Genomic DNA, 27,006 nt, shown 5'->3' with positions numbered 1-27,006 from the left:
TTTAACATTTTTTATTTGTTCATATAATGACCCACCAATTACCAAATTTGACAAGTTCCTTGGACCGACAAGAGGTGAAGTGAAAGGGAATTTCCAGTTATGAGGAACAACAGAAACAGAGAATAATGTACATGTGAGAGAACAACACAGGCAATGAAGGGATTCATCGTTTTCCAGTTCCAAACTAAAAGTATTACATAACTTTTGGGTTTTAAGTTGAAATAAATGAAATATAACACAAGATTAGACCTTCTTGTTATCTGATCTAAGAAGACCCATCTGTTCTGTAAGTTTATCCAAATGCTGAGATTTGTCCCATCCATCGTCCATCAGTTGCCCTTGCGCTTCATTTACGATTGAGGTTGATTCAATATCCTCTGGCGCTGGACTATACAAAAGAAGGTCATCCCAAAATGTGGAGCCATCTAGCAAGGCATCTATGTCGGGATCGGAAACAATGTCATCAAGTTCTATGGGTACTAGACCATTTCCAACAAACGTAGTGGGATCATCCAATCCACCGTTCCCAGTTTCAGACCTTGCATATTTTTCCGCAGGAATATCAACAATGCTTTCTGAGACCATTTCCGGTATTTGACTAAGCTCGGGCATAATTATATCTGTCTGAGTAGCAGACATGGATGGTGGCTTTTCTACACCAATCAGCGCGCTCACATCTGGAATTGTTATCTTTTCAGAGGATGTTGTATTTGGAGAAGATTGTATTTCAGATATGGCAGCTGAGGGGCAAGGCCCAGAGATACCTGAAGTTGGTGGCACATCTTGAAGGGTCACCCCTGATACAAGGGTTGAATCCAATCCACTAGACGATGATGAACCGTCACCTATCAGGATATTTTCATCGTTGTTAAGGGAATCTAGTCTGGAAGAAGCACCCCCTTTCATGATCTGCATGAACATTGCTTTTGCCTCATTCATCAAAGGTTGATATTTAACAATCTGCCCATCAGATGCAGTGGAATGCTCATTATCAGTCATAACATCCTGCTTTAGCCTCCTTTTCTTATTGGCTTCAGTTATGCGCCTATTGCTCTCATTTTGCTGCTGCACAAATTGAGCAAAAAAACCAGGGCTCTGCATAGCCTTTGCCAAAAATGACATCATCTGCTGCTGTCGCTGCTCCATTCCCTGAAGACGTTGAACCATGTTCTGCATCTGGTTATCAGTAGCCTGTTGCTGCTGCCTTAGCCTAACAAGCTCCTGCATAAGCACATTCTTGTCTCTCTTAAGCCTCTCTACCTCTTCCTCGAGCCCAAATTTACCAACCTCAACACAGGCAGTCACAGATGAACTCTGTCCTTGTGATTGCTGTGTCTGTTGATGACCATGGGCAGGCTTTCGCCGGATTATGTTGCGAAGCAGGTGTTTCTGCCCTCTTAAAAATCCCTCATTTGCAAATTCCCAACGATCTGGATCAACCTTCCGGAAACCCTGTTAAAACACAGGCACAAAATATATGGATAAAACAGAAAAATCAGCAGAATTGTCACTGGCAATAAAATAATTTACATATATTTGTCCCAACTCCCAAGGGAATGGTGGAGTTCGGGTACAAACATCCATTTGTTCCAGCAGCGGCTTGATATTTTAGGAATTAGTTTAAATAAATAAGCTCAGGCTCTATTCTTTGAACTTTTCTGGTAAATGGAACCCAGATTGGGGAAAATGTACACTACCTCAAGGACAGAGCTTATCATGGAACCTCCTAAGAGCTCAGAAATTTGACTCAGCTAGAGTATATCCCAATAGAAACAAATAAAACGAAGCTCAAGTAGAAAGTGGCAACAGGAGTCAACTAATTTCAACCATACTGAATCCAAGTGATTAAATGCAATGCTCAATTGAAGATGCCAAAAGTGATATATATCAGAGTCAAAAGGAAATATGTGAAGGATCATGCATTAAGCATAATGCAATGCCAATGGTACTAAGATTATGCCAAATTAATAAACATCCCACTCTGAAGGAATATGTCAAGGAGCCGACATAAACTACAATCAAAATTCAAATCCAAACGATACTACAAAGATTTGACATGAAATCATGAACATTTTGATAGAATTGACATCACGTCAAACAACTACGATCATGTTTGTGCAGAGTATCTATGATGCACATGTACATAAAATTCATGTGAATATGCATGCAAAGTGAATAAAAAATACGAATACAGTTTCAGAATTGCATATGTAGTAATAGCAAAAATGTCACTCATTGCCTAGCTCTTCAACTTTTAAAGACATGGCAGAAGGAGCAATAAAAGAAAATTTAACTAAGATCTTAGAATACTAAATTGTCATTTTCTCACAATACAATAGATGTCTTTTTGCAAGTACTAAATGCTGGCCCCATTCAAGTGAATACTGGATTAGAATAGCAGCATGAGTCCATCCCTACTGAACTACACTGAAGATTGCCATATTGAACAATTTATCCAACAAGAACAACGTAAAATACCAATGCTTATTAAAATCTTCCTCTCAAATCTAAAATACAGAACTCATACCATTTGGTTGCTCATACCTGCAACATATTCATTATTTTTGTTCATTTATTAACCATCATATCAGACAAACTAGATCCCATTTCAGTCTGAAAGACAGAAATTATACCTCTACATTTTGATACTTAAATCCACAGTACTCAAAGCCTAATCCCTGAGAAAAAGCCCAAAAATCAGATTTCCTAAAATCTGTCAATCTCAAATGCGTATAACTGGAAAGTCTGAATACTTCCATAATATGTCTGTGCAGTTAGTATGTTTCTCAACCAACATTGATGGTCATGACCAATTTTATGTTGGATTTTCCAGCTCTGAACCAGTTAGTTTATCTACGTGACACATTCTATGCACCAGTCTCTCTACACCTAATACTACATTTCATTTAGTTAAGAATCATTTAAACTAGTATCAACAAACAAGAAGCACTAGAAGTAACTATCCTTTGACAACCTTGTAACCACATCATGAACAACATGGATCTGAATTCTATTCCCATTTCCCCCTTTTTGCTCCAATTAGTTGCTGAGAAAATTCAGGAAGAAGCACAATTAAAACCCGCAAAGCACAAAACTTCATGACATGGGAGAGAATGACAAAACCATCAAATCCCCAGTTCAAGCATCATAGTTAGTTCAGACAGGATCCTAATCCTGTTTTCAGAAACCGAAGCAACTAAAATAATAATATAGCTTACCATATGCGTTCCTTAATTCTTCATAAACACCTTACAACTAAACTACTGACTTTTGTGATACTTTAACCGATTACTTCAAAATCCTAGCTGGTCGAATGCCTCACCTAGAGCCCAATTTAGAACAGTAATATGCCGCCCGCTACTACGCAATCCTATAAACCTAAATTTAATTTGATATAAAAGATTTATAAAACCTATCCTCTATGATCGTTGTTTTCCTAAACCTTCTCGGCAATGACTTTAATGGAGCCAACCATTTTCAATGCATTAACTCGGTTGAGCACAATTTCAAATCCGCAATCACGCCTTATCATCAACAAGGAAATCACATATTTCACAAGTCAAACTAAAACAGACAGCAGCAATTGTAGTTTACCACCAAACGTAAGTTCTTAAAAGCTAAAACAAGAAAGCAAAGGTAAGGGAAATAGCAAACAAACAAAAATTTGCGTACATAAGTGTTTAGTTGCCTGACAAAGCTCGAGAAGTTGTTGTGCTTAAAATACTTGGGCAAAAGATCCCTAGCGAACTCCGGCGGGTTCCAAACAACGAAGCTATTATTGGTTGGGCTCCAAGAAACAACGGCATCGGTGGCAGTATCATCCACCATATCGTAAGTCTTGCTCAGGAAAGGCGGTGGCGCGTTCGCACTCTGCACCGCAACCGGCTGAGGCGTTGGTTGAGATTGTGTTGCCGTTTGGCTTGCTCCGCTGCTCGTCGATGCATCGTTTTGGACGTTGCTACTGCTACTCACTCCATCCATTCCACTTCACGAATTAAATAAATAATAATCAGATATGAAATGAAAGCAAAAACGAAGGAGAAAGATATGCTCTAGGGTTTTGAGTGAGGGTTAATTAGCGCCATTAGATATTTGCGGATTATGAAAAAGGCAAAAGAGGATTTGAGAACATAAGAGAGAAGTGGTAAAGCGGCGTTTCAAGGAAAGAAGAAGGCAACGAGGGATTTGGCTTTTTCGGTGGGAGCTCAGCTCACGACCAAATCAATGTATTTAACGGTCCCCTCCCAAACTTTAGTTTTCTTTCAATTTCGTCCTTTTTTTGTCATAAAATATGTACCAAAAAATAATCCAATTGTTTGCAACTCAAACGAAAATATACTAATTATAAACACAATATTTAAATCTCATATGAAAAATTCAAACATCGCACCTATGAAAAATCATGGTTTTTTATTTGAAAATTAATTATTGATCATTATTTTTTTCTTCCAATTTTTGTCTTTTTATTGTTTTTATTTTGTATATTTTACTTATTATTTTATTTTATTTAATCAATTTTTAATATAAAAAATATAAAAGTTTTATTTGTTCGTATTGATATACCTTTATTTTGAATCTCCGAATTGATTTTTTATATTGATAGATACTCACAATCATTTTAGATGAATTTAAATTGTGAAAAAAATTAATTTATTAACATGATGTCATTGTTATATTTATTTTAATATTATTATTAATTTTTTTGTATAAAAGTTTAGATCAAGGGTGATTCCCCCAATCCAGAGCCAGGACATACCTAAGACCCAATTATGATTTACATAGGACTTTATAGATTGTCCATCAAGAGTGACGGTGGTGGGATTCAAACTTGACCCTACCAACTCAAATTCCTGAATTTAACCATTTATACCAACACTCGTTGACATATTATTGTTAATTATTTTTATCCTTCACTAACGATAATAGTATATGTTTATATTTAGTGATTGTTTGTGTTCTTTGATAATTTTTATACTCCATCGTAGATAACAATATTTGTTTGTATCTACTTTAAGTTGTTTGATTATTTCTTTTAGTATAATTTTTTTTCATTATTTAGTGATTAGTTTGTGTTAATTAGTACGATTAATCTATTATTGTATTTTTGTATTGTAATTTTATTAAATTATTTATTTTATTTATAAAATTAGTTACTATTATTAGTTTTAAAAAATTCTCATTAAAAAACTTAATAGAGTTTGTTACATAATTCAATGATGGTTATAATTATTTAGAAGTGTAAGTGAACATAGTGTTTGATAATTGTTCATGAATCATTCGTGTAATATTCTTTTATATTTTTTTATTAAATTAAATAAAGGAGTATGAACAAAATTTTTATATTCATTTAATAAATAAAAGAACACGAATAAAAGTGTTTATTTCGTTTATGTTCACGAATAAACTCATTTATAAGTTTGTTTATTAACTCGTTCATTTATGTTCATGAACAAGCTTGTTTATTTTTTTTTCATTTTAAATATTGGTGAATGTATGACTAAACTAAACACACGATGGAATTCATAGTATAAAGTATGAAGTTCTAGGAGTTTAAGCACTAGTGTCGTAATTTTACCATTAGCTTGCAAGTTAACATGTTCGCGACCATATAAATGAAAAATAAATGAACATATAAATGAATATTAAGTGAACATGTTCGCTAACATATAAACAAACATAGAACATTAAACGAACATGTTCATGAGTGCTAAACAAACAAACACAAACACTTTTGAAAATAAATAAACTGACACGAACCAAACATGAAAACCTTTAAAAATAAACAAACAAACACGAATACAAACATAATCTTATTTGTTCAAGCTCGGATAATTTATAACCCTATAACCATTGCACGAGAATAATGGAGAAACAAAGGAAATAAAGGCAACAAAGACATCAAGCATAAGAGTTAATGATGTATTCGGTGGCAGATTCAGAAATATTTTTCAAGGTGGACACAATATGTATTAATCACATAAAATTTTGATACAAGGTGGACAAAACTATTAAAATATATAATTATCCGAATAAAATTCGAATTTCAATGTGTGCACATGCTCACCCTAGATCTTTAATAGATCTGTCACTAGGTAGAACTGATCATATATTAAAATTAACACAAATGAACTAATAACTTGAAACAAATTAAGGTTTAATCGGGAAACTTATAATTACAAGAGAATGTAACACCTTTATTAGTACATAATACAATTACAATATAACACACTTACATCATTATTTTTTTTCTTATGTACCTATAAGTTCTCTTACTCTACCATACTTTTTACACTCTTCACTACTCTAGTAACAATTACAAATCCCATTTCATATTTATAGATTTTAGTGTTTTTTGGATTGTTGATACATGTCAACATTTTTTCTATTCATCTTATAAATGTTGAGAATCTTTTATAGATAATTCTAGATGTGATATCAAATATTAAAAATATTTAGATTATTTAACAAATATTTTCAGTTTTATATTATTTTAGAATATTCTCGAGCTACATCTCGTAATAATTATATATTTCAGTGGCGAATCTAGAAATATTTTTTAGGGTGGACACACATATATATTAATTACATAAAATTTTGATACATGGTGGGCACAATTAAAATTTCAAGGTGGACAAAACTATTAAAATATATAATTATCAAGAGAAAAATTAAATTCCAGGGTGTGTACATGTTCAGCCTAGGTCCTTAGTGGATCCGCCACTGGATAGAACTGATCATATATTAAAATTAACACAAATGAACTAATAACTTAAAATAAATTAAGGTTTAGTCGGAAAACGTATAATTACAAGAGAATGCAACACTTTTATTAATACATAATAAAATTGTAATATAACACACTTACCCTATTATTTTTTTTTCTTTTCTACGTATAAGTTCTCTTACTTTAACACTCTTCACTATTCTAGTAATAATGATAAATTTCATCTCATATTTATAGATATATTGTTCATTGGATTGTTATACGTGTCAACATTTCGGCTAATGACCTTATAAATGTTTAAGATTTTTTATTGATAATTCTAGATGCGATATTAAATATTACAAATATTTACTTTATTTACGAATATTTTTAGATACATATTATTTTAGAATATTTTCAAAATATATCTCATAAATGATAATTATATATTTATATAGAGGCTTTTCAACATTGACATTTTTTAATAATTAAAAAATATTTTTTTATTTTAAAAAAAATAAATAAAAAAGTAATTAACTTGTACAAATTACTTTCAATTTGATAATATTAATTCTTCTCTATCTTTGCTTGCAATCGCACACCGATAAAGCTTTTGTTTTCGTATTCGTTAGATATGCAATATGACTTGACAATATATCTTGATGCAATCCCTCTATCTTATCTTGAGTTTCTTCTCCTGCTTCCTTAGTCGAATGAGGAACAATGTTGGAGATGTTTGTCATCACTGAAAAATCTCAATGAAGTTTGACCTTTCCTTTAAATTTGCTTTATTTATTTTAGTTTCTTATGTTAGTTCTTCTTTATTTTTTTTTGTAGGTCTATAGACTTTTTTTTGCTGATTTTTAAGTTGTGTTATATTTTTTTTTGAAGATTATAGTCTTATCATATTATTAGAGTTTTTTTCTAGATTAACCCTATTGAAATATGAGAATAGGTAATGGTTTTGTCATTTTTCGGTTGTTATTGGGGTTAAGGGTATTGGATCAAGATTGTATATTTGATTTGAATTGCATATTTGATTTGAGTTTTAACTAGATATATTTTTGATTTTATTTTGATTCGGGCTTGATGAATGGATTTTTAAACCAAAACAAAAATAATGTTTATACTAGTCATTTTTAGTTATCTTTTAGGCATAAATAAATCTAGGGTGGACACATAAAAAATTAGGATAGACAATATATACAAATAAATTTTAGAGTGGACACATATATAAAAAATAAATATTTAATAAATTAATTTTAAATTCCAAGATAGACATATGTCCACCTTGAAAAGCATATAACTCCGCCATTATATCTACTATTTGCGAGTTATTTGTAAAATTGATATAATTTTACGAGTTATGAATTGAAAGGTATATAGTTAATGAATTGAAAGACAATATATAGTTAATGATCTATTATTTGCGAGTTATTTGTAAATTTATATAATTTTAATTTTGTATCCCTGTTACAATAATAGTGGTATTTGTAAATGTATAAATATTTATTAATAGTTCATAGAAAATTGGACATTTTAATGATGAAATTATAAGTTATAACTATAGTCTTCTCATCATAATTTATTAATTATTAATACTTATGTATCACTTATTACCATTATTAATATGCTAATGTAACTTAATTATATATTAATGTATATAGAGGCATAACTTGGTGATAGAGTTTAGGAGGATCAACTTAAAATTTAAAAAGATTACAGATTTAAATCAAAATTTTCAAAATTTTTGAAGAGCTTAATTTACATTTCTTTAAAAAAAATTGGAATCTAACTAATTTTTGTTTTTAAAATTTAAGAGGCTGAATGGAATTTTAAAAAAATATTAGAAAGTTTTAATATAGAACATTAAAAAAACTAAAAACTTAATACGACTTTCTAAAAATTTTGTGGGGGCAAATTATTTTTTTGAAAATTTTAAGAGTCTAAAATTAAACTTTTTAGGTTTTGGGGGACAATAGGTCCATGGCCTCCACATGTCCCACTGTGGTCCTAATTTATTAAACTTTTCATTAATTTAAAATTTTTAATTTATAAATATTTGTTGATTGTAAACTAATATATACCATAAAACAATTTTAAAAAGTAAAAGTATAATTATAATGTTAGGCTAAAAATATATATGTAAATATGAAGGTTATTTTTTTATTTTATATAACCTTTATGATTATAATTATGAAATGAATTAGTGTTACTAATTATTTAGTGTTATTCAATATTACATTTTTATTAATAATTTTACTTCAATAAATATTTTAAAAATACTATTGATGTTAAGATAATGCTACAACAAAATGATAAAGTGATAAAAGTGATACACTATCATTCACGTAATAAAGTGATAGCTCAAAAAGTTATGAGTGTTGAATCCCACATAGAGCAATTTGTTGCACAAGAGTTGTGTGGCAAATGTTAGAAAAATATGCAGTTGAAGTGGTAAAATAATAAACAGCTAGCAAAATAAAGAAATAAGAATAAAGGAAGTAGAGGAATGCTACAACAAACAACAAAACAATTAGACCGATGGACCTAAGAATGTTGTGATTACTTGGTTCTTTACCTTATGGTTATGTTGTGACAATATAGTTATGAGTTATGCAACAGTTAACACGTTAATTATTTCTCAAGAATTAAACACTTAATCCAATGGAGTTAATTCTCATCAAAACCATAGATTAAACAGTTAACAAAACATAACAATAGGCATCATACATCTCTATATGAATTAATTTACTCTCATAAATACTGATGCTGGAACTAAAGTAGCATGCAATCTCAATCATTCTTATCTCTAAAAACAATAAAAATTAACACACATAAAGATGCATTTATCTCTAAAAAAATCCAAAATTCAGCTCATAAATATATAACTGAAACAAAAACTATTAGTCAAGCAATTCACCGAACACCTTATGTTCGGTACCAAATAAAAACATAACAATAATCATCCAAACTTATCAAAGTGTATTCCTCCTCTCTCAAGCAAATAACACTGAACAAGATTCAACCCATATAAATCACTACTACTACACGACTACTCTACTACTTCTGTTGCACCCCCGACGAAAAACTATAGATCGAATATGGTGGAGAGAAAATTTGGAGGTAATTGAATTGATATCCAATGGTATAAGGTGCTCTCCAATTTATAGGTTAAGGGAATTGACCATCAACCAATGTTTCTTCTCCATGTTTCATGTGGTTCTAGATTAATTAACAGTTGTTCACTTACAATTGTTCATTCTAGAAGGTTATTCAAATCACCTAGTGAGTCACCAATTGTTGCAGGCTTTGTTCGGTAATCCGACACAACATTGCAACACAATATCTCCTGTAACTTCAAGCAATGCTACAATATCAGCGTACTAATTTTTAGCATAAAAAAATAAAATCAAGTCAACTTCCACCAAATCACTCTCATGATTCAAATGATGAACTATATAAAAATAAATGATCCTAATGATGCTAAATTTTAAGCTCAACCTAGGTAAAAAATCTTAAATAATAACTATTTTGGAGAGTTATCACACCGCCAAACCTAAGTGTTTGCTTGTCCTCAAGCAACAATATGCATGATTACTAAAAACAATGCCACAAAACAACATATTAGGAAACCAATAATTTTTTTCCCTTTAATTTCATTTTTTCATCCATCAAAGAACTGCTACAGCAGTGCATACATCATATATAATCTTAAATTTAAGGAATGCAATTTCAACTTAGCAAATTTAGAATTCAAATAGTGTAATAGTGTGCATGCTAAGTGTATACAGTCAATACTTAGCTAAGTTAGAAAAAATTCTTGCCACTCAATTAATCATTTTCAATGCTGCAACAATCTGTTTAGATATATTTTGGAGCTATTACTATCTTTTTCAACTTATTCCCTAAAACTATGTTGGAGCTATTACCAGTTTTTCCAACTTGTTCCTATTTTTTCTAACAAAATTCATTAAAACATCTAATAAAGATATCAGATTTAAAGTTCAACAATTTCTAACATTTCTAAGTATTTGAGATCATACACCTAAAGTGTTAAAAAGTTTATATGAACTATAATTCTTCTAAGTCTCTATAGCATTCCCCTAGCATTTCACATTATATGATTTTTCATCATTGAACATCATCAAAATTTCCTAAAAGAAAATAACTCTAATTTATTTTCTAGTATTAATCCTACGGTATCACAAATGCACTTCCTATACGCTGAAACAAAATGCTAAAATCATGCAATTAATACTAAACAACATACATTCCTAATCACAAAAAGAAACATAACACAAGACACAAACTAGACAATACACCCCCAACTCTAAGGGATGTATTGTCCTTAATGCATGCTTAAAACAAAAATAAAAAGTTTCATGTGAAAGGAAGAACAAAACTCCCCTAAGTTGGTTCTTTCAGGCTTTTGAGTGGGTTGGATTATGCTTGAATGGATGCACTTTGCAATGACTTTGATCTTTGTAAAACTATTTCGCTTTTAGCTTGTTGACGTTGATGTGGCCTTGACTACAACACCATTAGGAATAAGAGTATCCGATACTTAGTAGCATCCTTCGTTTTTGGTGTAGGGTTTTTATTGTGGGCTCTTCTATAGATTTCTTAGCATTACCAACTAGCTCAGCGGTAGAGTCTTTCAGTGGACTGAGTGCAGCAGTTGTCTCAAATGCTTTGATGAAATTACCGATTATCTGCTCAACATCAAGATCATGTTGTTCACTTGTTGCCGTATCCTTCATCACTGTGTCAGTATTCAAATCTAACAATTCTTGTGTAGCTTGTTTATCATTATTTTTCTTTTCTTAGTGGTTGGTTTGCTCTTCATCAACTTCTTTAGTGTTGACTCTTCAGTGTTAACATCCTCAGGGTCGACAGTAAGAATTTCGATAGATATCGTTGAATCAACCACGATGTCATATTCTTCATCATTCTCTTCAAAAGCACTGTTTGTTCTTCCTCGTTTGTTGTTGTACCCTTGTCTTTAGCATTGTCCTCATGTTCCTCCCTACTTCAAAGCTGGTATAGCTTGCTTTAACATCTAGCATTATCGATAGAGTTAAGTCACTCAATACCATCATCGGGAAATTAGGGAATGAAACTTATATATTCTTGAACTGCTTGCTTATGATTTGCTAAATTGTCTTGTCATGGTCATTAACGTATTTCCAATATTGCACTTGAGCATTATGCACCTGGGATTGGTTCTACAACAGGTGACTAAATCATTGACATGATATTGTCTTGCTTGGTTGACATTGATGCATGTCACTCTACAACTCCAAAATAGTAAGACTTACTTGCGACACTGTAGTTTGGTCAACATCAGTAGTAGCTTCGCTAAATGTCTCATATTCATGATGGTTTGGTTCTAGCCCTTTATTCAGCAATACACGTTTGATACAAAATGGCATGATAACATTTCGATTAGTAAATACCTGATCAAAATACAAGGTTGTCACTTGTGCTTGCTTGCATAGTTAAGTAATTAGTGAAGGGAAAAATAAATACCCTGAAGTTTTATGAGCACAAGCAAAGAGTTTAGAATATATGATTTTTCTGATATCAATGTGTTGACTAGCCAAGATAGAGTGCAGTAATAAAATTATATCCTTAGTAATCAATGAGTAATGTATTATAGGCATTAAACGAGTGCAATGAAAAGTGAACTATACCATGTTGACATGTTGAGACTCAACCTCTTCATGGTATATACTCCATTTGGTGATTTATCCCATATTTTACCATGTAAGAAGACATTCGTACCCATTTACTCTAATTCAACATTGGTCAGATTGTTAACGAATGTTGTGTGTTCACATTTAGCATCTTTGATGCCCAACATCATGTTAATCGGCTTCACTAACTAATGTACTATTTTTTCACGAACAAAGACTAGGGGTTTATTCTCATTTGTGAGATTGCTATAAAATTCCCAAACGAGTTATTGATTGATTTTACCCGGATGCTCAAAAAATGTTTCCTAATGGAGTGTAGCGATGATGGCAACAATATAATCAAATGGTTGAAGGTCGTTTATCGAGGAGAGGTCGAAGCCTTACTCATAGCAAAAGTCATGATTGGAGAATTCTTCGATATATCGTTGCTGTTACTCGGCCTCCATGAATATCATCGGGCCGCCATTCGAAATGGTCAGCGGTTGCATTAAAGGTTCTTTTAATGGAGGGCTGGTGGTGGTCGAGAAATTTTAGCAGCAATCTTCTTCTTTGGTACCGTGATATTTTTTGGAGGAAGGAAGAAAAGTAATGGGAAGATGAAGAGAAAATAAAAATAAAAATGCAAACTTTAAGATTTTAGAGAAAATCGACTAAATGTGAGAAAAATGGAAGTCAATGACCTTGAAGGGGTGTTAAATGTTGTTTGTAGAAAAGATAAAACTTTTAATTGAAAATTTAAATAGGTGAAATGGATAATGATGAAAATTTTGAATGAATGGTGTTGATCGGGAGATATGGACAGTGCTGATGTAGTGGAAAGAGAAATGGGGTAAAACTCATTACTCTTTACCGCATAAAAATTACCCTATTTAGCTGTCTAATGCTACCAACAATGTATGCAACATTTGATACCCAAAGTTGGACCGATTGTTGTGAAGCATTCTCCGAAGTAAAACAGAGAAGTTGTATGCATAGCTACAGCGAAGACATGTATAGAAAACAATTAAAATTAAAATGAATAAAAGAAACTAAAACTACAAAAAATGTAAAAAAAATGACTTATTAAATGCTATAAGAAATTAAAAATTGGAATATTTGCTTAGTGTGATGGAATAAATATATAGGTTTTGTTTTGGTAACAAGGCTTCAAACGTTGCCCATTAACTTTAATTGTACTTCCACCCATTAAGCTTTTTATCATCGCAACACCATGAGGAAAAACTTCAATGACTTCAAATGGACCAGACCATCTATAGGTTTCTAGGAAATATCTTTAGATGTGAGTTTAATAACAAGACATGTTGTCCAACATTAAACTACCTTGGCAAAATATGTTTGTCATGTCTTTTTTTACTCTTATGTTTATAAATCCGTGCACTCTCATAAGCATTGTTCTTGAGCTCTTATAATTCATTGATGTTCATCATTCATTTTTCGCCAGCAACATCCAAATCAAAGTTTAGTTGTTTCAAAGCCCAAATGGATTGAAGCTCCAGCTCCCCGGGTAAGTGGCAAGCCTTGCCATATACTAGGCGATAAGGAGACATGCATAGCGAGGTTTTATATGCTATCATATAAGCCCATAATGCCTCCTCAAGATGTAGGGACCAATATTTACGAGAAGGATTAACAACATTTTCAAGAACTTGTTTTATCTCGCGGTTAGAAACTTCAGCTTGGCCATTAGTCTGCGGATGATATGTTGTAGCAATCCGATGTTTAACTCTATACCGATGCAATTCTTGAGCCACTTGTTTTCCAATGAATTGAGATACTTCATCACTGATAAATGTTGTGGGTGTTCCAAATCTAGTAAAAATATTTTTGTGGATAAACCTTAGCATCGCTTTGGCATTGCTGCTGTGCAATGCTCCAACTTCCACCCATTTTGAGACATAGTCAACAACAACTAAAATGAAAAAGTTTCCATATGATGAAGGATATGGTCCCATGAAATCCAACCCCTAGACATCAAACAGTTCGATCTCCAAAATAGGCTGCATTGTCATTTCATTGTGACGGGAAATGCTGTTAGTTCATTGGCAATGATCGTATTGCTTCATAAAATCATTAACATATTTGAACAGTGATGGCCAATAGTATAGCTACATTGCAGAACCTTTGGTGCAGTCCATATGCCTTTAAAATGTCCTTCATAGGGTGCACTGTGGCAATGATGTAGAATTCTTTGCTGCTCACATTCAGGGACATATTTTCTCAAAATTTGATCATTACGTTGCTTGAAAAGGTATGACTCTTCCCAATGGTACACACAAACATCTCTCATGAATTTTTTCTTCCTTGATAGTTAAGGTCAGGTGGTAGTAATCTGCTTACCAAATAGTTAACGAAATCCATATACCAAGGCAAAACTTCAACAACAAGTAACCTCTCATCGGGAAATGTGTCCAAAATTGCTAGTATTTTTTTCCATCTTCATTACTAGCTTCCAATCGCGATAAGTGATCAACCACTTGGTTCTCAGAATCTTTCTTATCTCTAACTTCAATGTTGAATTTTTGAAGTAACAACATACATCTCATTAACCTCGACTTAGTATCATTTTTAGAAAATAAATACTTCAAAGTTGAATGATTAGTGTAGACAATGACTTTAGGGTTTGATTATCATAGTGTATAACATGAAAGACTCAACCTACCTAATCCAAATGTCAATGACAACTCCAAATTAAAACGATTTTGAAACCCAATCATTTCTCAAAAGTCGTACCTATTTTTAACTCGTAAAAAAGTTATTTACAAGTACCATAAGGGCAAGTGAAAATAGTTTTCTTCTGGTCTTCAAGGGCTATAGTTATTTGGTTGTAACCACTGTACCCATCTAAGAGACAATAGAAAACTTTTCCGACGAGACAATCCAACATTTGATCTATAAATAGAAATGAGAAGTGATCTTTCCTTGTAGCTTTATTGAGCTTTCTATAGTCTGTACAGATTCTCCAACCAGTAGTGGTCCTTGTTGGCATTAATTAATTTTTATCATTTGTAACCACAGTAATGCCGCCTTTCTTTGGGACATAGTTCACAAGACTGGCCCAATTGTTATCCGAGATTGGGTATATGACTATAGCATCCAATCATTTTATAACATCCTTTCGAATAACTTTTTTGTTGCTCGACTAAACTATTGTTTAGATTCTCCAGTAAGATTTTATGCATACAAGATGCTGCACTAATGCCTTTAATATCAACAATGCTCCAAGAAATTGATCACTTGTGCTACTTCAAACAGTAACCAGATTGGCTTCTTGTGATGCTTAAAGCTTTGCTACAATAATGACAAACAAAGTATCATTGTCCCTAAGGTATGCATACTTTAAATGTTGAGACAAAGGCTTTATTTCCAACATGGATGGCTTTTCAATCGAGGTTTTTAGAGCATAAATAGACTGATCAGGTAGTTCCAATGATTCAAAGTGTCGCATATAATTTCCCTCATCTCCCTCATCCCCAGTTGTCTCTTCAATTGTCACTATCATATTGGTAGCATCATTCATATTGTGGCATTCATTCCAATAATCCTACGCGAACATATCAATAATATCAATCAAATATAATTCAATATTATTAACAATATAGGAAACATTATTCAAGACATTAAAATTAACGTGTTCATCATTCAAACACATAGTAAGTTTTTTTGTCATCAATCAAAGTTTGGTTGGTGGCAAGAAATGGGTGACCAAGTATGATGAGAATATCTTTGTCAGTTTCACAATCCAAAATGATGAAGTCTGTGGGAAAATAAATTTTTCCACTCGAACTAGCATATATTCCAGGATTTCATTAGGATACACTGTGAATCGATTAACAAGTTACAAAGTAATGGTAGTAGGTCTTGCTTCTCCACTTCTAAACTTCCTAAAAATGGACAATGTCATTAGGTTAATATTAGCACCCAAGTCACATAAAGTTTTTCCTACAAATTTATCACCAATAATGCAAGGAATAGTGAGATTCCCTAGATCTTTGATTTTTGGTGGCAATCGACTTGTAGCCATAGTATTGCATCCCTCGAAAAGTGCATCGGTTTCAAATTCTCCAAGTCTTCTCTTCTTAAAAATAACTTCCTTCATAAACTTGATATGATTCAGGTTTTGCTCCAAAGCATAAATCAACGGGATGTTGATGGTTAGTTTCTTGAGCACCTTAATAAACACTCGATATTGCTGATCCTCCTTAGTTTTCTTAAATCTTTACAAAAAAATGTGGTAGAGGTATTTGATTTAATTACTTGGGTATTGGAAGTGGCACTACATACGACAATATGGTCGACATTGCTGCTGGAAATAGTATTGAATTGCTATACTGACTAGTTTCTCTTGTTGTAACATCAACAATAGATGATTTAAAGTTCATTTCTATGATCTTGTCTTTATCATATCTTGCAATCTCATCATTTGCTTTCTTAGGTTCCTCAACAATCCTTCCAATGTGGAGACCACTTCAATTCGTAATAACCTTGCAATGTTTATTGCATTGGGCTTTCACTTGCTATTTTGGATTCTCGATATCGTTGGGCAGTGCTCTTTGTGGTCTATTACTCAAAGCATTCGTCAGTTGACCAACTTGATTTTCTAAAACTCTTAATGATGTTGATTGGCTTGACATGAAATCCTTCATTAAGACTTTAATAGATATAAGATTTGTGGTTTGTATTGAAGACTATCCTTGATAGTTTTAGTGTTGTTATGGTTGTGTGGTCTATTATTGTATATGAGGTTGTGATATCGATGACTGCTGATTGTAATGATGTTGATGAGGATTGACAATTTTTAAGTTCTCCAGGATAAATTAGATGGTTGTGGTAATTGGCATTATAAGTTGTTGAAAACATTTTTATATTTCGATATAAAAAATTAAGTTAAATGAATTTTAAGATTTTACAAAAGTTTTTCTAAGTTTATTTGATATAATTATTCGAATATAAAAAATTACTCCAAATCTTTCAAAATTCATTTTAATCCTTACTAAATTGTAAAAATATGTTAAACAAATTTACAAAGTATTTCGAGCCTTAATCGAGTCAAAAATAATTTCTTAATTAAAATCAAACCAAAATAGGTAGATTGCCCAGAGGGAACCGATTCCTCCCCAAGGGGGTACCGATTCCCCCTGAATGGTTTGACTCCGAGAAATAACAGAATGCTTGGAGGGAACCGATTCCCCCTGTTCAACGGTCGAAATATTTGAATTTTACACTATAGAAATCGATTCCATATGAGGGGGTATCGATTCCCCCATGCTCCAAGCAGTTTTATTAATTGTTTTCACACTTAAATGGCTCTATTGACTCCACTAACCATCCCCAACGTTCAGAATCAATTGAAGGAGTATTTAAACAAGCTTAGAAGCCATTGATCAAGAACAAGAAACAACAATCAACAAGAATCAAGAGAGAATCAAAGAGAAAGCATCAAACATCAAGTTTGAGCATTTTCAAGTCCATTTCATTCAATATTCATTTTTGCTTTCAAGAACACTTATTGTGCTCAATTGTATTATTCTCGAGTGTCCTTTCTTTATTATAAAATTGTGCAAACATCTTGCATTGTGAGGATTTTCTTGTAAGTTTGCAAAATTTGTATTATTCTCTTTGGGAGAGAGTGTTCTCAAGAATTTGGGGTATAATTCTTGAGGGATTTGTAAGGTTACTCTTTGTCCTCAAAAGAAATACAAATTAGTGAATTTGTGGAAAATCCTTAGTGTGGATAGCTAAGGTAGTGGACGTAGACTTTGGTTGAGAAAGTCGAACCACTCTAAATCAATGTGCAATTACTTTCAATTTTCTGTAAAAGCTTCCACCATTTTTTTAATTGCCAATTCACCCCCTCTTGGTCGATTCCATCGATCGATTAACTCAAAAATTGGTATTAGAGCTTGACTCATTTTAAGGTTTAATCGCCTCTTGAGTAGATCCGTGAAGAGTTACATCGATAATCAAGTCATCAATGGCCTCCACTTCAAACTCCGACTTCGGTCTTGATTCATTGCCCGTTAACAAGCATTCTTTCTTCAATGGAGCTAATTATGCTTATTGGAAGAATATGATGATGTATTTCATTCAAGCAAGTGATATGGGAGCATGAAATATTATGAAAGACGGATACATCAAACCTTCCACTCATCCAAGATTGTGGAGTAAAGGAGAAACAAGAATATTCCAGCTCAACTCTAAAGCCATCCATATTATCTTTTGTGCTCTTGGACCGGATGAATACGTGAGAGTTTCATCTTATACAACTGCCAAGGAGATATGGGACAAATTACAAGTCACTCATGAAGGCACCGACGAGGTAAAAGAATCTAAAATTAGTCTTCTAACTCATAGCTATAAAAATTTCAGGATAAAACCAGATGAAGACATCAAAGCTATGACGGATAGATTTTCCACGATTGTCAATTGTCTCAAATCATATGGAGATATCATTCCAAATGAAAAGCTTGTGAGGAAGTTGGTTTATTCACTTCCAAAATCGTGGCAATCAAAGAAGACGACAATCATCGAGGCTAAGAACTTAAAGTCGTTAACCCTTGAAGAACTAATCGGTTCACTCCTCACTTATGAAATGATGCTTCAAGATGAGGTAGACCTCGATAAGATTGATGAGACACCAAAAAAGAAGGAGAAGAAGAAGAACGTTGGAGTTGCTCTCAAATCCACAAAATATGAGAGTGATTCGGATGAAGATGACGATGATGAGGAAATGGCATTATTTGGCAAACAGTTCAAAAAATTAATGAGGCCCAACCGAGGAAGAAAATTCAAACGAAATGAAGGCTTGAAAACTGAACCAAATGAGAAGGGTCCGATCATTTGCTACGAATGCAAAAAGCCGGGGCATGTCAAATATGATTGCCTTCAATTGAAGAAAAAGGGTCAATCCAAGAAAAAGCACAAGGCTCATGTGGCTACATGGAGCGATGAAGAAGGCTCCGATGAAGAGGAACAAGAAGTAGTAAACTTGTGCTTGATGGCATTCGGGGAAGATTCTAAGGTAACCTCTAACTCATTCGATTTGGATGAATTATCTTATGATGAGTTATTAGATGATTATAATGGGTTGGCTTCAGATTATAAGACTTTTTTTTCAAAATACAAAAATGATATTTCAAAATTAAAGAATGAAAATAGTCTTATGTCCAAAACCAACAATGATCTTGAAAGTAAAATCAAAAATTTGCAAATCAAACTAGAAGAGTTTGAAAAGAAAAATTTTGATTTGCAAAATTTACTTTCAAATGTCAATGATGATCATCAAAAGAAAATTGATGATCTTAAAGCTTCTTTTGTTAAAGTTGGAATAAAACGTTTTGAAAATGGAGAAAATTCAAAATCCAACTTTGTTAGAAAAAGTTTTAAAAACTACAATCATAGAGGTCCCCAAAAAACCTCTAATGGAAAAATCGTTAGAAGTATATGGGTTCCTAAAGAACTCATTACTACTAAAGATAAGGATATCCTACACAAATGGATACCTAAGGGGACTAGGATTTTGGAAACTAATGAATATGAGCCCAAAAGAATTTGGGTGCCAAAAATAAAAAATTAATCTATGTTTATAGGAAAAGGAGCATTGCTACAAGGCACGGGAAACAAATTCAAACTCATGGTACCTTGATAGTGGATGCTCAAGACACATGACCGGAGACAAAATCCGGTTCATAGAGTTCAACGCCAAAAATAGAGGAGATGTGACTTTTAGTGATAACTCAAAAGATCACATTGAAGGTATATGCATTATAGGTAATACATCTTCCATACAAATTAAGAATGTTTTATATGTGAATAGATTAAAGCATAATCTATTGAGTATTAGCCAATTGTGTGATAAGGGTTTCAATGTCATGTTTGATATTAATGGTTGTAAAGTCATTGACATTGCATCTAATCGGATTATGCTTGTTGGTCATAGAATATGAAACATTTACATGGTGCATTTAGATTCTATAGATATGACTAATTTATGCCTAGTTGCTAAAGATGAGCATGATAGTTGGTTATGGCATAGGAGACTAGGACATGCTAGTATGAGTGTTTTGCAATGACTAATTCAATGAGACTTAGTTAGAGGGTTACCAAAGCTAAAATTTGATAATGATAAAATCTATGATGTTTGTGCTAAAGGAAAACAAAAGCGAGTTTCTTTTAAATACATTAATGACGTATCCACTAGTAGAGTATTACAATTGATTCATTTAGATCTTTTTGGGCCATCTAGAACTACTGTCTTGGGTGGAAAACAATATGCATTTTTATTGGTAGATGACTATTCTAGATATACTTTGGTTCTATTCTTAAGTACTAAAGATGAAGCATTAGAAAAATTCATCACGTTTTCAAAAGTAATCCAAAACGAAAAAGGTTGCTCTATAACTAGTGTTAGGAGTGATCATAGAACTGAATTTGAAAATCTTGGATTTACTGAATTTTGTAATTCTAATGGTATTAGCCATAATTTTTCAACACCTAGAACTCCTCAACAAAATGGAGTGTTGAGAGGAAAAATTGAACTTTAGAAGAAATGGCTAGAACCATGCTTTGTGAAAACAATTTGCCAAAATATTTTTGGGCGGAAGCCACAAATACCGCTTGTTATGTTATTAATCGAGTAATGATTAGGCCTATTTTGAATAAAACCCCATATAAACTTTTTAAAAATAAAAAGCCTAACATTAGCTATTTTCATCCTTTTGGATGTAAATGTTTTGTTTTAAACAACGGTAAAGACAATCTTGGCAAATTTGATGCTAAAAGTGATGAAGGAATTTTTCTGGGTTATTCCTTAAATTCTAAAGCTTATCGAGTATTTAATAAAAGAACTTTAGTTTTAGAATAGTCTATACATGTTATTTTCGATGATAATCCCCTTCCGAGGAAGGATTCTTGTGTGAATGATGATGTATGTATTATAAACATAAATGACGTTGGACATGACGTTGGAGAACCATCATCAAAGGAAGAAACGAAAGATGAGGAAACTCAAGATCCTCTCGAGAATCCAATCATTGAAGAAAGGGAAGTCTCTTACCCAATGGAATATAACTATGTCAAGGATGGTGAAATAATAGGTGATCAATCCAAAGGGGTAACAACTTGATCTTCTCTTAGAAATATTTGTAATTATGTTGCATTTATCTCATGCATAGAGCCTAAGAATATTAAAGAAGCATTAAATGATGAACATTGAATTATGGCTATGCAAGAAGATTTAAATCAATTTGAGAGAAGTAAAGTACGTACATTAGTTGAAAGGCCTAGTAATAAATCTACTGTAGGTACTAGATGGGTATTTAGGAATAAGTTTGATGAAAGCGGTAATATAGTGAGAAACAAGGCTAGACTTGTTGCTCAAGGCTATACTCAAGAAGAAGGCATAGACTATGATGAAACATATACTCCTGTAGCTAGGATGGAAGAAATTAAAATGTTATTAGCATTTGCATGTTTCAATTAATTTAAATTATATCAAATGGATGTTAAAAGTGCATTTTTAAATAGTTTTATAAAAGAAGAAGTGTATGTGGAACAACCTCCTGGTTTTGAAGATTCAAAATTTCCAGATCATGTTTTTAAATTGACAAAAGCTCTTTATGGTTTAAAACAAGCTCCTAGAGCTTGGTATGAAATATTGTCAAACTTTTTAATTGAAAAAGGTTTTTCAAAAGGGAAGGTTGACACTACATTGTTTTTAAAGCATAAAGGTAAAAATTTATTAGTAGTTCAAATTTATGTTGATGATATAATATTTGGTTCTACTAATGATGTTCTTTACCAAAAATTTTCTAAGCTAATGCAAAGTGAATTCGAGATGAGCATGATGGGGGAGCTCTCATATTTCTTGGGACTCCAAATCAAGCAAAGAAAAGATGACATCTTCATCAATCAAGCTTAGTACGTCAAGGACATGCTCAAGAAGTTTGGACTGGAAAATGGGAAACCTCACGACACTCCAATGAGCTCATAAACAAAGCTTGACAAAGATGAAGGAGGTAAATGTGTGGATGTTAAATTATATAGGTCAATGATTGGTTCTTTGCTTTATCTAACCGCAAGTAGACCGGACATTATGTTTAGTGTTTGCTTATGTGCTAGATTTCAATCATGTCCTAAGGAATCACATTTACTAGTTTTTAAGAGAATCTTTAGATACCTTAAGGACACTCATAGTTTAGGACTTTGGTATCCTAGAGACTCTAGCTTTAGCTTGCATGCCTTCTCTGATGCGGATTATGGAGGATGCAAATTAGATAGGAAAAGCACCTCCGGTACTTGCCAATTCCTTGGAAATATGTTGATTTCTTGGTTTTCAAAGAAACAAAATTGTGTTGCATTATCTATCACTGAAGCGAAATACATTTCAGCCGGTAGATGTTGCGCACAAGTTTTATGGATGAAACAACAACTTTTTGATTATGGAATTGAAGTAGGTACCATTCCTATCAAGTGTGACAATACTAGTGCTATTTTTCTCACTAAAAATCACATCCAACGCCCTATAACTAAGCATATTGAAATTAGACATCACTTCATTAGAGACCATGTCACTAAGGAATATGTAGTTCTAGAATTTGTTGATATTTTGCACCAATTAGCGTATATCTTTACAAAACCTTTAGACAAAGAAAGATTTTGGACACTTAGGAGAGAATTATGTTTAATTGACCTATCTTCACTTAGTGTTTAAATTAATTTTAGCACTTTTAAGAATAAATGAAAAATGATTATAATAATAATAAATTTTGATTGCATTCTTTGCTTTTAGTTAGGGAGAGTTTATGATTCTTAGTGAAAATTAATTTTATGTTCAAATGTAGTTTAAGGATAAAATTGATTTAGTTAACATGATTAATTTTTAATATATGAGTTATCAATACCACTAGAGCAAATTAATTTAGCATTTTGAGTGTTTAAAATCAGATTTTAGCATTTTGTGTATGAGGAATCGATACCCCCCACGGGGTTTGTTATTTTTAACGCCCAAACTGCACATTCTCTCAAACCCTCTCTTTTCTTCTTTGCCACTGTTCACTCTCTCCATCTCCCTAAATCTTTACATTGCTTCAAAACATCAATTTCTAGTCAGAATCACTTCGTATTTCATCTCCTAAACCTGCTAGAATCATTAAAATCTTGCAAACTTCATCCAATCTCACTCAAATCCGAAAATATTCAATGTATTTTTCTAAACTTCTATTTTATCAATTTTTGATTTTAGGACTAGTTTTAATTAGTTCTAAGTTGAACATTATATCGGGCATTGATTGTTTAGTGTTTAGAAATTAGATTTTACAAAAAAATTAATAAAAAAACGAACAATTTTTTAAAATTTTCTGAGAATTTCGAAATTAAAAAATATTTATTATTTTCGAGAATTATTGATGTTTTTTATTCAATTATGCTGTCTTTCATGAAAAACATACGGATTAAGACTTTCAAACCTTATTTTTCAATAGTTTTCATAAATCTTGCCCATTAGGATTGTTTTAGAGAACCTTGAAATTTTGAGGACTCATTTGAGTTTTGGGATTGATATTTGTTGCATACATGTGTTTTAAAATTGCAGGTTACTCTTTCCATTCCGATTTACTTACGTCATGTCTCACAAACATTCTAGACCTTCCTCTAGACGATCTAGCCAACCACCAAACTCACCTCCAAATCCTCCTCCTATCCAACAAATTCCTAATCCTAATCCCGATGATCCTAATATGATCATTCGTAATTCATGCTTCAATAAACCCTGTCGTAGACAAAATCTTTTCTTTAGGTATTCTCAATACTTTGAGTCTTATAAAATATGGGAAGAACGAATCTCATCTCTTCAAGCCATGCTAGACATAAATTTTTGACATCTTCTTACCCTACAAGAGTGGAAATTTGATAAAATCTTCGAACTTGAACCAATAGTTTATCATCAACTCTTTCGAATCTTCTATTCTAATGCCATTTGCGTTCAAAACCGAGCTAAAACCGCAACCATAGGAATTCGATCCTATCTTCTAGGACAATTCTTTTATATTGACCCGAAATACATAGCCAACACAGTAGGATTAAATAATGCAGGCTTAGACAATGAAAAACAAATGGTAGGTTCTCAGTATAAAAGAAGGGATAGTGCTAGTGTTTTAGATCTCCATGATCGTTTTCTTCATTTAATGATCTCTTGGTGGTTTCGATCATCCGGAGAAAGATACTCCACTCTTTGAGCCTTGGATCTCTTTTGGATACATTGTATCCAAAATAATCTTAAAATAAATCTACCTCAGATTATCTTTGCTAAAATTGTCGAAATTGTAAATCTTGCTCCTAATAAGAAACTATGTTCATCTTTGGTTTACGGTTGCATTATGAGTAATCTGTTTTCAAAAGTTGAGCTTAGGGTTGGCCTTGATGTCGTTTTTCCACTCAAAAATCAAATCAATCTCTTTTCTTTAACTAAATCGGGATAAATGGTCAATGAAGAAACGGGTCTATGGGTTTGTACCAGTGAGCAACCTCCGAAAGCTGACGAAACCGATGATGAGCCGGAGCAGCACGAGGAACAAGCACAACAAGAAGATCAAGTACCTCCATACTTTCGATCATTTATGGAGAATCTTGATATGAGGTTTACATCAATCGAATCACATCTAACTACTACCAACGAAACGATGAATCATTGTTTCGACACTTTGGACGAGAGGGTCGATGCACTTTCATGTGATGTGGCCAACATTTGGACACACTTATCTCCTCCTGATCCACCGATGGACGATTAGGCCCTGTTTTCTTTCTTAGCTTTGACCTTATTGTTTTCAACATTTTTAATGCTTTTGGATTGTCTTACTTTGGTTGTTGGATGTTTAAATTTGTTTAATATTGCTTTTGGATGATTTGAACTTATCTATATATGTGGATTTGCTTAAATTTTAATTTTGTGCATCATTTACATCATGTTAGATATATGACCAATTTCACCATTTCACATTCGTTTATGAATATTGATTATGAAGATAATGGCTAATATATCTTTTGATTGTGTTCTTAGCAGCTTAGAGATTTAATTTTTCTAATTCAGTTGGCTACAGTTTTAAAAAATTTGTTTAAGAACGTTTTAGAGTCTTTTTGATTTAACAAAAAGGGGGAGAAGTGTTAAAGTAAGGGGGAGTAATTTCAAAACTTGATTTCAAACTTTATTTTCAATTATAAAATCTTAAAATTACTAAAATGTTTTGTTATACCAAAAAGCGGGAGATTGTTGAAAACATTTTGATATTTCGATATAACAAATTAAGTTAAATGAATTTTAAGATTTTACAAAAGATTTTCTAAGTATATTCGATATAATTATTCGAATATCAAAAATTACTCCAAGTCTTTCAAAGTTCATTTTAATCCTTTCTTAATTAAAATCAAACCAAAATAGGCAGATTGCCCAGAGGGAACCGATTCCCCCTGAATAGTTTGACTCCGAGAAATAACAGAATTTCAACGGTCGAAATATTTGAATTTTACACTGCAGGAACCAATTCCCTATGAGGGGGTACTGATTCCCCCCATGCTTCAAGCAGTTTTATTAATTGTTTTCACACTTAAACGACTCCATTTACTCCACTAACCATCCTCAACGTTCAGAATCAATTGAAGGAGTATTTAAACAAGCTTAGAAGCCATTGATTGAGAACAAGAAACAACAATCAACAAGAATTAAGAGAGAATCAAAGAGAAAGCATCAAACCTCAAGTTTGAGAATTTTCAAGCCTATTTCATTCAATATTAACTTTTGCTTTCAAGAACACTTATTGTGCTCAATTGTATTATTCTTGAGTGTTCTTTCTTGTTCTAGAATTGTGTAAACATCTTGCCTTGTGAGGATTTTCTTTTAAGTTTGCAAAATTTGTATTGTTCTCTTTGGGAGAGAGTGTTCTCAAGAATTTGGGGTATAATTCTTGAGGGATTTGTAAGGTTACTCTTTGTCCTCAAAAGAAAGACAAATTAGTGAATTTGTGGAAAATCCGTAGTGTAGATAGCTAAGGTAGTAGACGTAGACTTTGGTTGAGAAAGTCGAACCACTCTAAATCACTGTACAATTACTTTCAATTTCTGCAAAAGCTTCCACCATTTTTTTAATTACCAATTCACCCCCCTCTTGGTCGATTCCATCGATCAATTAACTCAACATAAGTGTTAACATAGGAATTGGGATTCCTATTATAGTTCCTCACATAGTAGACGGATTCGAGGTTTTTAGGGATTTCTTCATAGTTATGATTATCACCACAATAAACACTAAAAAAAATAGATGTAGTTTTTACCTCATAGATACCCCCTGGTTTCTGTAGCTTTTTGACCATATCTGTTAATACTGAGATTTGAGAAACCATGGAAATTAAATCATCTATATCTATTGTTGCAGCATTGCGTCTGCCAAACATGTTCCTCATATTGGGGTATTGGTAGTCATTGTTTGATATTCTCTCTAGAATATCATAAGCATCATTGTACATCTTATCCAATAATACTCCATTGGCATAAACATCCACCATCATACAAGTTTACATATTCAACCTATTATAAAACATTTCCATTTGCGTCCAATGT

At 32.5% G+C, this 27,006-nt stretch overlaps 2 protein-coding genes across 2 annotated transcripts; both read right to left on the bottom strand.

The window, feature by feature from the left end:
* Positions 1-59: 59 nt before the first annotated feature.
* LOC120187176 (heat shock factor protein HSF8-like) lies at positions 60-4,184 on the bottom strand. The gene is made up of 2 exons (XM_039190959.1): positions 3,673-4,184; positions 60-1,452 (listed from the first exon to the last, which is right to left on the bottom strand). Exons 1-2 carry the CDS (start codon positions 3,979-3,981, stop codon positions 244-246), a joined length of 1,518 nt encoding a protein of 505 aa, XP_039046890.1. The 5' UTR covers positions 3,982-4,184; the 3' UTR covers positions 60-243.
* Positions 4,185-13,829: 9,645 nt separating this feature from the next.
* Positions 13,830-26,951, bottom strand: LOC120187132. Its single transcript, XM_039190917.1, has 2 exons — positions 26,721-26,951; positions 13,830-14,366 (listed from the first exon to the last, which is right to left on the bottom strand). Exons 1-2 carry the CDS (start codon positions 26,949-26,951, stop codon positions 13,830-13,832), a joined length of 768 nt encoding a protein of 255 aa, XP_039046848.1.
* Between the last annotated feature and the right edge of the window lie 55 nt (positions 26,952-27,006).

The sequence above is a fragment of the Hibiscus syriacus genome, unplaced genomic scaffold (genome assembly GCF_006381635.1).
Source record: "Hibiscus syriacus cultivar Baekdansim isolate YM2019G1 unplaced genomic scaffold, ASM638163v2 tig00113722_pilon, whole genome shotgun sequence".
NCBI lineage: Eukaryota > Viridiplantae > Streptophyta > Magnoliopsida > Malvales > Malvaceae > Hibiscus > Hibiscus syriacus.
Note: the sequence above shows the minus strand (reverse complement) of the source record. Positions and strands in the feature narration are given on the sequence as shown.